This window comes from Macrobrachium nipponense, chromosome 20 (genome assembly GCF_015104395.2).
Source record: "Macrobrachium nipponense isolate FS-2020 chromosome 20, ASM1510439v2, whole genome shotgun sequence".
In the NCBI taxonomy this organism is placed as follows: Eukaryota; Metazoa; Arthropoda; class Malacostraca; order Decapoda; family Palaemonidae; genus Macrobrachium; species Macrobrachium nipponense.
Genome location: NC_061089.1, coordinates 28,786,956 through 28,804,398, shown reverse-complemented (window position 1 = coordinate 28,804,398; position 17,443 = coordinate 28,786,956). Strand labels below are relative to the sequence as shown.

The following is a 17,443-nucleotide window of genomic DNA, read 5'->3' as shown; positions in this document are numbered from 1 at the left end:
TAGGAATATGCTTCCATTCTTTAAAATAATACTCGTTCCAAAAGGGAAGTAGTGAAAAAAAATAATGAACTGATAAGAATAACAGATTGGAAAACTTTATAAGTTCAGAACAACCTTCTGAAAGCTACTTTATTAAAATTATTCTTTCTTTGTCCTAAAGGGTTTTTGGATAGCTATCCTGTATCACCGTTAGTATAACGATCATCTATCGTGTAATGAATCTTATATCCAGAATTAATGTATAACTGTAAGACCGTAAATAATTTACTTTGTATTTTAATTTACTGTCAGTCAGAATCTCTCTCTCTCTCTCTCTCTCTCTCTCTCTCTCTCTCTCTCTCTCTTTCTAAATATCATAACCTATAATTGTCATGCATTAAAGAGTTGTTCATATATCCAGATGTTGTATGAGGTCTGAATGACTCCTCTTTCTCCAAAAGGGTCTTATGTGGAAATATGTAGCTATTACACTTATTTCTCTCTCTGTCTGTCTGTCTGTCTGTCTGTCTCTCTCTCTCTCTCTCTCTCTCTCTCTATCATAACCTCTTATAATTGTCATGTATTATAGAATTATTCATGTGTTGCATGGGGTCTGAATAACTCTTCTTTATCCAAAAGGGTCTTATGTGGAAATATGTAGCTATTACACTGACTCCTATCTCTCTCTCTCTCTCTCTCTCTAATTATCTATCTATCTATCTATCTCTCTCTAAATACCACAACCTCTTATAATGGTCATGTATTACTGTATTATTCACTTGTTGCACTCCTCTCTCTCTCTCTCTCTCTCTCTCTCTCTCTCTCTCTCTCTCTAAATACCATAACCTCATATAATTGTCATGTATTATAGAATTATTCATGTGTTGCATGGGGTCCGAATAACTCGTATTTATCCAAAAGGGTCTTATGTGGAAATATGTAGCTATTACACTTATTCCTCTCTCTCTGTCTCTCTCTCTTTCTCTCCGATTATATTACAGCCTACTTGTAACCTTCAGGTCTTGACTGGGAATGGGGCGGCTGTTCGGACAACATCGAGTTCGGCCACAAGTTTTCGAGGCTCTTCGTCGACGCCGGCGAGAACAGGAGAGATCCTCGGTTTCCTGTCAACCTTCACAACAACGAAGTCGGTCGCTTGGTGAGTTGTCAAGATTATCAAATATATTCTGGTGCTAAAATCACGCCTGGACTAAATATGTAGGCTTCTACATACCCACATACACGTACATAGACACGCACATTATATATAGATAGTATTATAGATATATATATATAGTATTATATAGAATATATCTAATATGTAATGTTAATGTATATATGTGTGTGTGTGCAAGCGAGTACTATATGAAAATAACAGACAGAATGTCAGTACCAAGCGCTTTCTCGTGTTTATTCATGCATTTTTGCGCCCCGACGATGCACGAATAAACACGTGAAAGCGTTTGGTACTGACCTTCTACTTGTCATATTCATGTGGTATTCGCTTGTCTACTGAAGTCACGTGCATCTGTTTTTGATTTTTTAAGCATTTTATATATATTATTTAATATATTATATGTTATATTATATATATTAATATATATAAATATATATATTATATATATACATTATTTATATCTATATATATATATATATATTAATTTTATAATATATAATATATTATATATATACATATTATCTTATGAGAATTTCATATATTTAAGAAGCTAGCATGTCAAACAAATTTTTGTGATTATATATAAATAATAACCAAGCACACTGTAGCGGCGATCCATGAGCTGACAAGATTTTATAATTTATTTTCATATAAGAATCATCCACACACGAAAAATAAGCACACACACATACTCACATACTCCTGTGTATATAAAGTGTTTAGAGTGTGAATTCACACACATTTAACAAAATTACGAGTACCAAATGAACTTTCTTATTTAGATAATAGTTGAACACGTAAAAGGTAATCCTTTTTACTGTAGTACTAGCTGCCTCGCCTTATCTCATTTATAGTATCGGGTAGCATTCCCAAAGAAGGACATAAAAACACCAGCTGTTCTGGCCGAGCTATTTTCGACCGGCCGTAAACGACGGCGAGAAAAACATCTTCATAACTTCGGATACAAAGCCATGGGAAACGAGAAGTGTTCCCCATAATTAATTGCTAATGTTGGCTTTCTTTTATTCGATAAATTAAGAAAAGGAGCTCACCTGTGCGTGATTTCTGCTGGGACAAATATAGAACTGTCAGCCGACTATTTTCGTAGGAGTATTGCTTGACAAAATTTCCGTTTCCCGATTGTGTTATAAACAATACGCCATGTTGTCGGTCGCTGGCAAAGTCTTCTTCCTCTTGCGTTTATTTCGTTTCTGTGAATACTTTTTCAGCAAATTCAAAAGACATGCGCTTCACATCCTTATAAATCTCCTGCGAGCGCATCTCCCCGCCAGGCCCCCAACCGCAAGAAAAATGAAGATCGCCCCTTTGTCACCCTTTGTCAAATAAGAGCTCGAGATTAGAGTTCTTTCTCCCGTGAAATGCAGGTTTATATCAGTGTCACTGGACCGGTATCATTAGGGCCAAGAAATAAGCACTTCGATTATCCACGCATGAGACCAAAATACAGACTAGGTCACAGACGGAGGGGCCATCGAACATCAGGGCATCCCTCGTTAACCGATATGAAAAATTAAGGCGTGAACTTTTTGTGCTGTTTCTCATTACTTGGACCAGCAGCAGTGTCCTCGGTCGCTCGAGTCGGGGTGAAATAGCGTTTCGGAGAGAACGAGAGTGAAATAACGGTACTCTTGGAAATGTACCGGGTTAATTTTGTACCGGTCCATTTGGGTGGCTTTCGGCCTGTGTAATGCGTTTCAATGTACAGTTATCAAATACATATTTCTGGAAACTACATGATCAGTTTTCTACTTAGGACAAAGGTCCATTCGGACAATCCTCAGTATGAACCTATAGCAAATACTTATTTTGGGAAAAAATTATAAGGGATGAAGTTAAACCAGGACCCACTGAGAGTGAAAATATTTTGAGGAAATTGTAGCTTAAGTGCATCATGGTTTAGGCACTTGGACCATTTGGATGAATCTCAGGCAGTGGAGCTGGATTTATGAACATCTAATAAATATTTATTAGTCCTTAGAATATGTTCGTCTTTCTCTAATTCTCCTCAACGGTTTCTGTTATGTAGTTCACAAGCACCGTCCTTCTACTTAAGATTGGGTACAGAATTTTCAGTGTGCGTAGTAGTTTATTTGCTGATAAAAATGTATATCAGCTTTCTGAAGTCATTGTCTCTCTCCTGGTAATGTAATAAATCTAAAATGATAAAAATAAACATTATTTTATGGTATTGTATTTTGTTCTATGTTGGAAAGTTATTAGCCTCTCTGGAGAAATACTCGCGCAATTTTAGCGCATTCTGTTCACAAATATTTAACAATTATCAAACTATTACGATTAATTTTCATTAATAACCTCTTTGCTGTCTCTTCTTTTATTCTTATTCTTCTTCTCCTTCTCCTTCTTCTTCTTCTTCTTGTAAGATCCTTTGTCCCGTGAATAGCCTATGAATGTCACTGGCGTGATTATCAGACCATGAAGGACATTGAAAAGCATGATTAAGACTAGGAAAAAAAGAAGAAGAAATCATAATGATGTTTGTGAGATCCAGATCTAACATTCAGTATCAGATAAGCGATGTTAACTGCAAATTAACGAGGGAACCTCCAATATTATCTCTTATTACGAAGAGATAAAAGGCAGGAAGAAACAATGTATATGGTTACGTTGTTCATCTATTCATTTTGTTTGTTCCTTTTATTTTTGGGAAGTTTTGTTCGATTCTGATTAAATTTGAGGCAATTTCTCGGTATGAAATTGCGAGTTGACTTAATCTGTAGCGTTTAATTTGCACGGTGGTGAATTCATTTCACGTCGTATATTCGCGTTCTTTAAAAACAGGCAAAATTATTCTTATGTCGCAGAATCAGAAATCTATTTGGTTAACATTCTCTAATATATCTACCACATATAACAAGAAGAATAGAGAAACTTCTATACAAAATAAACGCGGCTGAAATAACCATTATTTTCAATAAAACCTGTATCATCAGTTGATTTACAGCTCAGGGAATAAACGAGCGTTCTCAGTCGAGAGAGAACCTCTCTTAATCGGCGGGCGATGGTGTCCCCGCAGAAACATAAACAACGTATGCAAACACCGAGAGTCGTGGAGAGATGAAGACGATGGGAGTTTTCTCAATAATCCTTTGAATCCTGTGAAGCAGAAAGATAACGTTGAGATCAGATAGCTGGAGATGCTGCGACGATTGTTGGCGTCGACGTGGTGTTGTAGGCGGGGATGGGGGAGAGGGTGGGGTTGGTATCGAGGTGGGAACAGGGGGCTCGGAATGGAGGGGAGGGGTGCCTAAAGGAGCGAACAAGGTGCAAATGGGGCTTGGGGGGTGATTAGAGGATGGAATTGGGAATGGGAATCAGGAGGGTTGCGATCATGGGAGAGGATGCAGTATACGGAATGAGGGAAGGGACGGAAGGAGGAAAAAGGAAAAATGGGGGGGAATTGAAGAATTAGAGATCAGAAGACGATAAAGGAGGGACGAATAAAAGAAGCTGCAGGGAACTAGCAATAAACAACCGAAGGATAAACTTAGGAGGAAGTAGGAAAAGTGGAATAAATGGAGGGAAGGGCTGAAGGAGGTCCTCTGAGACTCAGAATAAAGGGAGGAACAGTAGAAAGAGGGAAAAGGGACTGAAATAGATGGAAGGGATGGAAGGAAATCAGGGATTGGGAATATACAGTGAAGGTGCACTGAAGGGGGTAAAGCACAGGACTCTGAAGAAGAGGGAAATAGGAGGAAATAAGGAAGGGGGTGAAAAAAAAGGGGACTTGATGGGAAATCAAGAGAAGGGAATGAAGAAGGGAAGGAAATTGAAGGGGAGGGAAATAAGGGAAGGGTGGGAGACGTGTGGGAACCGGAGAGAGGGATGAAGGGAGAAATGGAAGGGAGAATAGGGAGTGAAAAAAAAGACGTGGGAATCGGGAATCGAGAAAGAGGGTGAAGAAGCGGGAGGAAATGAGGGAGGGAGGAATAAGGGTGGAATAAAGAGCGTGATGGGAATAGGAGAAGAAGGATTGAAGAAGGGAGGAAATAAGGGATGGGAATAAAGACGTGATGGGCGGATAAGAAGGGAAGGAAATAAAGGAGGGAAATAAGGGAGTGGGAATAAAGACGTTGAGGGAATCGAGAGAAGGATGGAAGAAAGGAGGAAAATAAGGGAAGTGGAATAAAGGGACGCGATCAAGAGAAGGAAAGAGGAAAGGAGGAAGGACAATAAGGGAGTGGGAAATAAAGACGTGGAGGAATCGAGAGAAGGATGAAGAAGGGGAAGGAAAATAAGGGAGGGGAATTAAAGAACACCGTGATGGGAATCGAGAGAAGGATGAAGAAGGGAGGAAATGAGGGAGGGAATAAGGGAGTGGGAAAAAAAGACGTGATGGGAATCGAGAGAAGGATGAAGAAGGGAGGAAATTTAAAAAAAGGGAGTGGGAATAAAGAAGAAGGAATGGGGAAGGGAAGGGAGGAAAGAAGGGATGGAAAGGAAGGGAGCGGGAAATAAGCGGGAAGTTGGAGGAAATAAAGAAACGTTGATGGGAATCGAGAGAAGGATGAAGAAGGGAGGAAATAAGGGAGTGGGAATAAAGACGTGATGGGAATCGAGAGAAGGATGAAGAAGGGAGGAAATGAAGGAGGGAATAAGGGAGTGGGAAAAAAAGACGTGATGGGAATCGAGAGAAGGATGAAGAAGGGAGGAATAAGGGATGGGAATAAAGACCTGATGGAATCGAGAGGAAGGGATGAAGAGGGAGGAAATTAAGGGAGTGGGAATAAAGACCTGATGGGAAAGCGAGGAGAAGGATGAAGAAGGGAGGAAAATAAAGGGAGTGGGAATAAAGATGGGGATGGAATCGAGAGGAAGGACAGAAGGAAGGAAAGGGAAGGAAAGGGAAAAGGATTGGGAATTAAAGACGTTGATGGGAATCGAGAAAGGGAATGAAGAAGGGAGGAAATAAGGGAGGGAAATAAGGAAGGGGAATAAAGAAAGTGAAAGGGAAATCGGGAAAGAGAAAGGAATGAAGAAGGGAGGAAATGAGGGAGGGAATAAGGGAGTGGGAATAAAGACGTGATGGGAATCGAGAGAAGGATGAAGAAGGGAGGAAATGAAGGAGGGAATAAGGGAGTGGGAATAAAGACGTGATGGGAATCGAGAGAAGGATGAAGAAGGGAGGAAATAAGGGAGGGGAATAAAGGAGTGGAATAAAGGGAACGAGGAATGGGAAGAAGGGAGGAAGAAGGATGAAGGGAAGGGAGGAAATAAGGAAGGGAATAAAGGAGTGGAATAAAGACGTGATGGGAATTCGAAGGAGAAGGTAAGAAGGAAGGGGAAATTAAGGGAGTGGATAAAGATGATGGAAATGAGGGAGGAAGGATGAAGAAGGGAGGAAATAAGGAGGAATAAGGGAGTGGGAATAAAGACGTGATGGGAATCGAGAGAAGGATGAAGAAGGGAGGAAATAAGGACGGGAAAAGGGAGGGTGGAATAAGACGTGATGGGAAATCAAGAGAAGGATAAAGAAGGGAGGAAATAAAGGAGGGAATAAGGGAGTGGGAAAAAAAGACGTGATGGGAAATCAAGAGAAGGATGAAAGAAAGGGAGGGAAATAGGGAGGAATAAGGGAGTGGGAATAAAGGACGGAATTGGGAACGGAGAGAAGATAAGAAGGGAGGAAATGAGGGAGGGAATAAGGGAGTGGGAAAAAAAGACGTGATGGGAATCGAGAGAAGGATGAAGAAGGGAGGAAATGGGGAAATAAGGGATTGGGAAATAAAGACGATGGGAATCAGGAGGAAGGGATGGAAAAGGGGAGGGAAAGGGAAGGGGAGTTGGGAAAATAAAGGACCGTGATGGGAATCGAGAAAGAAGGAAGAAGGAAGGGAGGAAATAAGGAGGGAATAAGGAGGAGGGAAAAAGACGTGATGGCGGAAGAGAAGGAAATGAAGAAGGAGGAAATAAAGGAGGGAAATAAGGGAGGGAATTAAAGGACGTTAATGGGAATCGAGAAGGAAGGAAGAAAAAAGGGAGGAAATAAGGAGGAATAAGGGAGTTGGGAATTAAAGAACGTGATTGGGAATCGATGAGAAGGAATGAAGAAGGGAGGAAATAAGGGAGGAATAATGGGAAAGTGGGAATACAAGAACGGGGTGGGATGGGAATAAGAGAGAAGGAACGAAGGAAGGAAGGAAATAAGGGAGGGAAATAAGGGAAGTGGAAAATAAAGACGTTTGATGGGGAATCGAGGAGAAGGATGAAAGGGAAGGGAGGAAAGGGAATGGAGGGAAATAAAGACGTGAATGGGAATCGAGAGAAGGAGAAGAAGGGGAGGAAAATGGAGGGAAAAAGGGAATAAGGGGGTGGAAAAAGACGTGGGAATGGAATAGAGAAAGGATGAAAAGGAAGGGAGGAAATAAGGAGGGAATAAGGGATGGGAATAAAGACCGTGATGGGAATCAGAGAAGATGAAAGAAGGAGGAAAATAAGGAGGAATAAGGGAGTGGGAATTAAACGTGATGGGGAATTCGAGAAGGATGAAGAAGGGAGGAAATAAGGAGGGAAATAAGGGAAGTGGGAATAAAGACGTGGATGGGAAATCGAGAGAAGGAAGAAGAAGGGAAGGAAATAAGGGAGGGTGGGGGGGAAATAAGACGTGATGGGGAATCGAAGAGAAGGGATGAAGAAGGGAGGAAAATAAAAGGGAGTGGGAATAAAGAGTTGAGGGAATCGAGAGGAAGGATGAAGAAGGAGGAAATAAGGAGGGAAGGGGAGTGGGAATAAAACGTGATGGGGGGAATCGAAGAGAAGGAGAAGGAAGGGAGGGAAATAAGGGAGGGAATAAGGGAGTAGGAATGCGGACGGGAATGGAGAAGGATGAAAGAAGGGAGGAAATAAGGAGGGAATAAGGGAATCGGGAAATAAAGACGGTGATGGAAATCGAGGAAAGGATGAAGAAGGGAGGAAATGAGGGAGGGAATAAGGGAGGGGGAAAAAAAGACGTTGATGGGAATCGATGAGAAGGGGATGAAGAAGGGAGGAAATAAGGGAAGGAAGTGGAATAAAGACGTGATTGGGAATCGATGAGGAAGGATGAAGGAAGGGAGGAAATAAGGAGGGAATAAGGAAGTGGGAATTAAAGAGTTGATGGAATCGAAGAGAAGGATGAAGGGAAGGGGGAAATAAGGAGGGAATAAAGGATGGGATGGAACGTGAAAGGGAATGAAAGAGGGAACATAAAAGGAGGGAAATAAGGGAGGGAATTAAAGACGTTTGATGGGAATCGAAGAGAAGGATTGAAGAAGGAGGAAATAAGGAGGGAATAAGGGAGTGGGAATAAAGACGTGATGGGAAATCAAGAGAAGGATGAAGAAGGGAGGAAATGAGGGAGGGAATAAGGGGTGGAATAAAGACGTGATGGGTCGGGAAAGAAGGAATGAAGGAAAGGGAGGAAAATAAGGAGGAAAACAAGAGCGGAATAAAAGACGTGATGGGAATCGAGAGAAGGATGAAGAAGGGAGGAAATGAAGGAGGGAATAAGGGAGTGAATTAAAGACACGTGATGGGGAATCGAGGAGGATGAAGGGAGGGAAATGGGAATAAGGGAGTGGAAATAAAGACGTGATGGAATCAAGAGGAAGGAATGAAGAAGGGAGGAAATGAAGGGAGGAATAAAGGGAGTGGGCCACAACCAGACGTGACCTCGGGAAAGCGGACGGAAAAGAGAAGGTGAAGAAGGGAGGGAAATGAAGGAGGAATAAAAAGGGGAGTAAAAAAAAAAAGACGTATGGGACCACTGGGCGAGAAAGGGTAGAAAGGGAGTAAATGAAGGAGGGAATAAGGGAGTGGGAATAAAGACGTGATAGGAATCGGGAGAAGAGGATACAAAGGACTGGCAAATGTAGAAAACAAGGGGCTGGAGATAATAGAGTAGGGAGTGAAGTAGGGAATAAGGAGACAGAGGGAAGGCATGAGGGAATGAAAACAAAGATGACAGGAATAAAGGGAGGGTAGGTGTATGGCGAATAGGCCACTGGAAATACAAGGGAAGGTGCAGGGGAGAGACTGAGTCCAGTAGGGAGGGAAGGAGCACTGAAGAGACTGAGTCTAGCAGGGAGGGAATGTGTAAGGGAGAGACTGAGTCTAGCAGGGAGGGGAGGTGCAGGGGAGAGACTGAGTTTAGCAGGGAGGGAATGTGTAGGGGAGAGACTGAGTCTAGCAGGGAGGGAAGGTGCAGGGGAGAGACTGAGTCTAGCAGGGAGGGAATGTGTAGGGGAGAGACTGAGTCTAGCAGGGAGGGAATGTGTAGGGGAGAGACTGAGTCTAGCAGGGAGGGAATGTGTAGGGGAGAGACTGAGTCTAGCAGGGAGGGAAGGAGCACTGGAGAGACTTAGTCTAGTCGGGAGGGAAGGAGCAATGGAGAGACTGTGAGCCTAGCAGGGAGGGAAGACCCTCGGGCCGGCCGCAGTCGAGTCTTTTTCATTCTTATGCATACCTTGTTATGCTGCATATTTCAAATGTCTGGGGAGTCTTGCGTTCAGTTATCCGAACCGGGAGCTGATTAAGAAAAAGTTTTCCGTCGTTCTCGAAACATTTCGTTTCCAGGCGCTAATGGAAGGTCGAGGCGGGGGGGGGGGGGGGGGTTGAGGGGGAGGTGGCTGTCCGGGCCGCCAGAACAATGGCTCGAGACAGATAACACAATGATAATTATGATAATCAGGTTGATGGTGATGATTGGGGCCTCCATGAGAATTTTATTTGGTATCAGTTGGGATGACTCAAATTGACCAGGGTCATAGTCTTTGTGTTATAACATTGTTTTTGGTGCGTATATCATATATCAATGAGTTGATTGTAAGTCAACTACTAATTTTTACCGTGCTTTGAAGGGCTTAGGTTATTACTCATAACTCGTTTGCTCAAATTCTGCAACAATTCTGAGAAGAAGAAGAAGAAGGAATTGACAGTGTTTATTTTAATTATCTAAGATACCAGACGTTCCATAAAATGACGCATTGCTTTTGTTATTTCTAGTCATCACGAATCCGACGATCGTATCTGTCATATCTTTCAATAAATTAATCAAAGTCGTTGCAGTCGAGGTCGGCAACTTTCTTCAAGCCTGACGACAGAAGGTGAATTCTACAACAATCACCTGCATTTAACATCCAAGTCACCAATATAGTTTATTCTAGAAGGAATAACATATCAGATGTATTGGCCAAACTTTCGAGATGTTAAGGATCATCTTCAGGGCAGTAGATATGCAAAATTTAAAAATTAAAAACACACTTAGAAGAAGTGACTCGTAATAAAAGCTAATCGCAAAAAAAATAATTGAATTGTTATTTTAACCTTTGTTACGTGTCACTTTTACTGAGTCTGTTTTTAATTTGCAAATTTTGTACATTTTACAGCCCAGAAGATGAGACGTAACGGCTCGAAAATTTGCCAAATAAATCTGATGTATTTCGCAGACTTTTTTTACTCCTATTCCTTCTAAATATCTGGCGTTCCAATGCCCTAAACTTCCCGTGTACTTTATTCTATAAACACTATTTCTGCTCTAAAAATGTTGATAAAAAAAGTGGCCCCAAGCCGGTTTTAGTTTTGTAACTAATTTTATATTCAGCCCGGTATGTCAGTAATGTTAAGTAAAAAAATGATTTGCAGCATTACGGGTAATAAGCTGAGAGTAGGATACTGGCAAGGGCAGAGAACTGTTTAATCAGTTTATGCTATAAAGAAGAAATGATGAAAGTATTGGCTATGCCTAAGCATTTAATTGAACCTATTTTATCCATTAAAGATTCATTCCAAGAAATAAATGTTACTGAAGGAATGCAAGTGCAGCCCGAAACTCTACGGGGAATGCTCGACTCGTTTCCCAAAGGAATAGCTCTCAGAATCTGCTACTCACGTGGAACGAAAACATTAATTTTTACGCAACTTGAAGGTACAAGCGAATCATATAACCATTTCATTGCTTGATTTACCGGGAAAAGCTCCTTAGAAGTCAGAATTTTTTTTTAAATTGGATAGAATGGTGGTATATTGGGTAACTAATCACAATTACGTAGGTAAAACTACAATGTTTGTCAATTTTGCAAATATAGCAATGGCGTAAACTTCGCCAAAACACCAAACTTCACGATTTCTAGATTTTGAACGGTACTAGACTGGAGTCACAATAGTGTTTAGTGGATTACTGTGCCCATGTATTACTGAGAACACCTTTGCCCCGGGATAATAAAACCTTAAAAGCGTAAAATGCTTCAATGAAGTTCATAATTAGTCGATGGCGTTTACACTGTATGTGAATTTAAGTTTTTTTTTTTTTTCCAATTTCAATTCACAAATCAACGGCTTTATGAAATGAAACTTCAGCTGCGACAGAGCAGTCTTTACATTTATTAGGTTAGTATCTTGATTTTCTCAGCTGGTAAAAATGTTCATTCGAAATGAACTGACATAGAATAATTATCAACGTTAATACGTTTACAAGAAAGTATATAATGCAGCACATGCGGTAAAAGTCAGTGCTATATAGTAATTGTCAAAAAAAATTTATAGAACGGAAAGAGTATTTATAAAGTACTTCAGAAATAAAACAGTGAAAAATAATCAACTTAAGCAGAAAAAACGATAGAGGTTTCGCCACTGAAGCTGGTTATGGAGAGGTCGACATAATAAGATTCAAGTTCTTGCGTTTATTTGTTTCTTTAAGGAAACATTAATTAAGATTCAATAATATGGGTATGCGTCGATGCATCATATAAGTATTTGAGGGGGAGGAATGTTAAAACAATTCCTTCATAGGCATTTTCAGAAACATTTAAGCCGAAGTCTGAGTTCCTTCTGACGAACCGAATGAACTCTCTTTTAACTGAGTTTCGTGTATCTTACAACTTTATCGTCAATATGTTCGGTTTACTGGCCAATTCCACGGGAATAATGACAATAAAACTAGCGATAAAATTCCCACCCTAGTCGTTGCATTTGCACTTATCACAGCCATTAGGACGATCTGATTAACACCTAACAAACGCTTGACCGTATCCGCCATGCTGCAAATACGGGTGACATCTGGTGTCGGAGACGCGAAACAAAAGGTTGCCAGACAGCCCCTTGTCAGCTCCCGTCAAGATAACGACTATTCTGAAAAATACTCTGAGCCCCTCATGAAAAATCGTTTTTGATAAGAATGGAATAAGTCGCAAACAGTCTCTTTCAGTCGGTCTTCCTCAAAAGGATGTTGCTAGGATAAGGGTTTCCGACATTTAACTGTCAACACCGGTGGTCCAAGAGCAGCTCAGAGTGTTCTTTTATTCCTTCGTCAGTTTCAGTTCCCAATTGTCAATTACAGCTTTTTATGCGATATATTTCTCTCTTTTTTATCTTTTTTTTATATCCCGGGTTTTCCTGCCATGTGGTAGTTACCGTTATTGTTTGTTCACCATTGGAGATATATAGATTCAACTTTTCTTATTAATACTTTCGGTAAAGAAGGCTTTGCATTCATAGCAAATTGCAGTAGTATTATAGACTATTAACAGGACAGACCACCAATATTCTTACCATATATATATATATATATATATATATATATATCTATATATATATTATATATATATATATATATATATATATATAGATATATATATATAGATATATATATAATATATATATATATATATATATATATATATATATAGATATATAATATATATATAGATATATATATATATATATATATATATATCTATATATATATACATATATATCTATTATAATAGATATCTAATATATATTATACTATATATATATTTTATTTTTTATTTTTTTATTAAATATATATATAATATAGATATATAATATAGATTATAGATAGATATATATATATATATATATATATATATATATATATATATAGTATATATATATATATATATATATATATATATATATATATATATATATATATCTATATATATATATATATATATATATATATATATATATATATATATATATAAATTTCTGACTCACATCAGGATCGAATCCAGGTCTTTGAATTGAAAGGCAAGACAGCTGCCAACCAGGCCTTACATGTCATAAAAGGAATGTTGGAACCTGAGTATAATTGTTATGTACACAAGGCTTCACCTGGTTAGGCTAACTGCATAGGATATATATATATATATATATATATATATATATATATATATATATATATTGTGCATTAGTGCTTGCACACTTATGTTGGGTCGTGCGTGTAGATTCCTTCGTAGCCGTAACTCATAGCTATACATGATACCCAGATGGGATCGTATTCATGTCTATAAATTAAGTAACGTTAAAGGTGAATACCTTATCGATATCATTTATCAAAAGCAAAGGCCACCACGTCCCCATTGTCTAAGGACCAGGTGCTGTGTCATCGTAGCTGTGTCTAGACAGCGGTCGAAAGCAATCAATAATCAACTTATTGCCTCTGCTTTATGCTTTGCTATTGCTTTTATATTATCTCGTTCCCTTTATCCAGATCACGCATGTTCTCTAATTACTACTGTTTTATTTAGTTTGGTTGACCCGAATTCTCGCGAGAATTCGCTAAGCTTTGCGATTCGATGAATCTTGGAATTCTCTCTGGAATTCCACACTAATATTTCAGTGTTTTATTTTTAACAGTTTCAAAAATTAAGAATATACGAGTATAAAAAGATTGAATCTAGGTCGCACGAACGTAGACTAATGTCGTTGCTAACAACGAACAAAATCTTGGTAAACATGTATCAAATAATCTAGCCAAATGGTCAACAGCGCTGAATTGAACGCCATTATCAAAGTTACCATTAATTAGAGTAGACCATTTATACTTGATTGTTATCAAGATGGAAATAATAAAATAGAATAAAATTCCTTATCATAGCATGAGATCGAGCTATTCAGTTATTAGATGACAGAGGAAGAAAATACCACTGTGTTAGAACTCATTACTGCCACCAACACATGCCACCCACGAAGCTCAAGTCAGAGCCACGCGGGGAGTCCGAACGTCACTTGGACGGAGAACTGCGGGAGGGTTAAACGGCGATGGTGATGATGACGATGAAGAAGATGATAGGATTAATGATGATGATGATGATGATGATGGGATTAAAGTTGATAATAATGATGAGTATGGAGATGAAACCAAAGATGTTTGCTTTCTAGCCAGATGGTAACCCAGAGATGATGGTGATGATATGGATAGTAAGATAACAACTGGATATGATAGTGATTAAATGTGGCGTTGGTGATACTATTTATGACGATTTACATGACGATGAAAAAAATGATGAAAAAATGCTATAAGAGACTCGATCTCTCACAACAAAATAAATTCGGTTTCTGGTAAACTGTGCAAATTCCAGCCTCATCTGGTACTTCCTAATGAACATCATATTCTTTGGGAGCTTGAATTTCAAGTCAATGGCCCTTGTGAGCTTGTTCCATAAGAATAGGTTTCATCAACCTAATAATAATAATAAATAATAATAATATACTAATAACCTAATAATAATAATAATTAATAATAATAATAATAATAATATCATATAATCATAATCATAATAATAATAATAATTAATTAATTTTACTAATTAATTTGATTAATTAAATTAATAATTTAATTAATTATTATTTTATTGATTAATTATTATTCTATTATTATTATTATTATTTATTATTATTATTATTATTATTATTATTAGTTATTATTATTATTTATTTTATTATATTACTCCATCTCCTTTTTTGACACAAAGTAGTATCCTGTGCTTGCGGAGAACTGTCAATTAGTTACAAAGTCAAGGATTATGTACTGAAATGATTCATTCTCTAGAATCACGTTGGATATTTGTTCTGTCATTTGAAAAGTCACACCGTCTTCAGAACGATAAGTCTTGATGACTAATTATTATGTTCATGAAATGATTATGATAACTATGAAGAGTTTATCGTTATTTAGTGAATTCTTATATATGTATATCTATATATCTATATTATATATATATATATTCTAATATATATAGATATATATATCATATATAGTTATATATAGATATATCAAATGCCATTTTCTGAAGTGGGTGGGGAATCAAGAAATGATTAACCTTCAGATCTTATAAAATGTCTTGTGAGATGAGGCTGCTAGCCCAGCACCCTTTTCCACTCTGGTAACAATCAACCACATTCAACTAAAACCATCGAGATAATTCCTAGGTTAGGTCAACAGAGATGCAGTGGAGGTTATATAGAACCTATCTGGACCGCTTTACCTCCTCTGGGAATCGAACCCTTCTCCTCCATATAGGGAGGCTATTTTCACAACTGCTAGAATTTCCGCTCTCCAAATTACTTAAGCAAAATATGAGGAGCCAAGAAAACCCAAAATATAAACAAATCAACTGGTAAAATTCTGGAGGCCACTTGGTGTACTTAAGCGTAAAATGAACAAAGGAACGAGGTTTTGATGAAACAATTTTTATAAAAATATCTACGGAAACAGAATTGTCAATATAGTCGGCGTGGTCAGGTAACCTGGCAACATCATTTAGTCTTAGGCCGTAATAAACAGACACCGTCTTACGAAAAATCGTCTCTGGCTTCCGAAGGACTCTTACTAGATAAAAAAAACAATTCCTTCCTTCCTAATTGGTTGGGCTGGGTAAGGATTAATTATGCACCTGTATATAAAGTTCCTCTGATGAGATAGGCGCATTTCTCCTGCCTCAATTAGCAAGCAAACGAACGCATGAAAAACACCCGTATCCCTAAACGTTGCTCGCAGCCAAACCGAGCAGGAAACCCCGAAGAACGAAGAGGAGTTATCCAAAGAGGAACTGGCAGTAAACCACAGTCGTATGTTTATGAAGCCTGGACGGCCGCGGGGATGTTCGAGGGAGTTGCAGTCGTGTTCCAACATTATATGATTATGTAGATGCGGGAAGGGCGGGATCTTTACTCAGGCGCTATGATGTTTCTGTCAGGTATGATGGGCGATAGCATAGTCGGTCGGTCAGTTTTCTCTCGCATTAAACAGATGTTTTACGCGTGTAAAGACATGAGTTAATGAAATTTAGACGCGTGATTTACAACGCGGCCTCGGACCTGAGATATCTAGCTGGTGTATATGAAGACGCAATCTTGATTGGGCCGGAGAGATACAACAGACTAGAGATAAAATGGTTTGCTTCGGTAAATACTGATTCCGGAGATAAATTCTTTTTTGTGGCCTTTTAGTGTATAATCTATCTATCTGCCTATCTGTTTGTCTATCTATGTTGTAAGAGAACGCCAAGTATTTTAAACTGCTCTGTGCCGTTGTATGAAAATAAATATAGTTACGTTTCATACAATACTGGGATTTTTTTTTTTTTTTACTATATTGGATTATTGATTGTTTTTCTGCCTGTCATATGCAACAGAAATTTCTTGATAATATTCAACCAACAGCTTTGACTAAAGTCATGTACGGATAATTTTGTTGGGTAAATATTTGCAATTTAAGTTCTAAAATGATTATCTAATCTAAAACAATAATGTGTGCAGATCAGGCTTGTACTTCATAAAGTACTATTATATTCTGAATATAAGAACAAATTAAACAACAAATTGAACGGTCATGCACACTTAATAAGAAACAAAATTCAGTCCTTGAAAGTCGGCTACATCACTGCTCTCAGACGGACACCCTTTCAAATTCCTCGTGTAGATCAAACTTTCGCTAACAGAGGAATCGAGAGGTTGGCATTTCTGAAATGCAAATAGTGGTCGATTTATTTCAGCCTATAAAGCGAAAATCCCTTAATATTCCATCGCTATGGTACGATGACGTCCTTATTTTGGCTACAGAAAACAATATGTAACCGAATACGACAACAGTATCTGCGATGCGCTGAGGGAAACGGTTGTCTTTCTTCGCAATATAAATGTTAGCACTAACTCCAGTGATCTAACTAGCTTGCTTAAAATTTCACATTTTTTCCCTTATCGGATTCGAAGGCTTTCAGTTTAAAGGATTTCCAGCAGTACTATAAGGATACAGAGAAGTTGACTTTGTGGACATTAAAACGCAAAGAATTGGTCAATACGACCAAAAGACTATATTGAGGATTCATTCGACTTTATTACTCTCTCGGGCTACGCACCAACCGACACTAGCGCTTAACAACAGCTTCAGAGTCCAGATAATTTGGTACATTTTAGGTTAAGGATCACGCCCTCGGCTCCTCTCCGACCATCTCTAATACCTAA

General features: G+C 38.5%; 1 protein-coding gene across 1 annotated transcript in view; it reads left to right on the top strand.

Moving 5' to 3' along the window:
• LOC135224205 (protein Wnt-1-like) overlaps window positions 1–17,443 on the top strand; it is a 141,534-nt gene that overhangs the window by 107,138 nt on the left and 16,953 nt on the right. Inside the window, exon 4 of the mRNA XM_064263064.1 lies at window positions 999–1,138. Coding sequence (XP_064119134.1) covers window positions 999–1,138 — 140 coding nt within the window. The remainder of the gene's footprint in view (window positions 1–998; window positions 1,139–17,443) is intronic.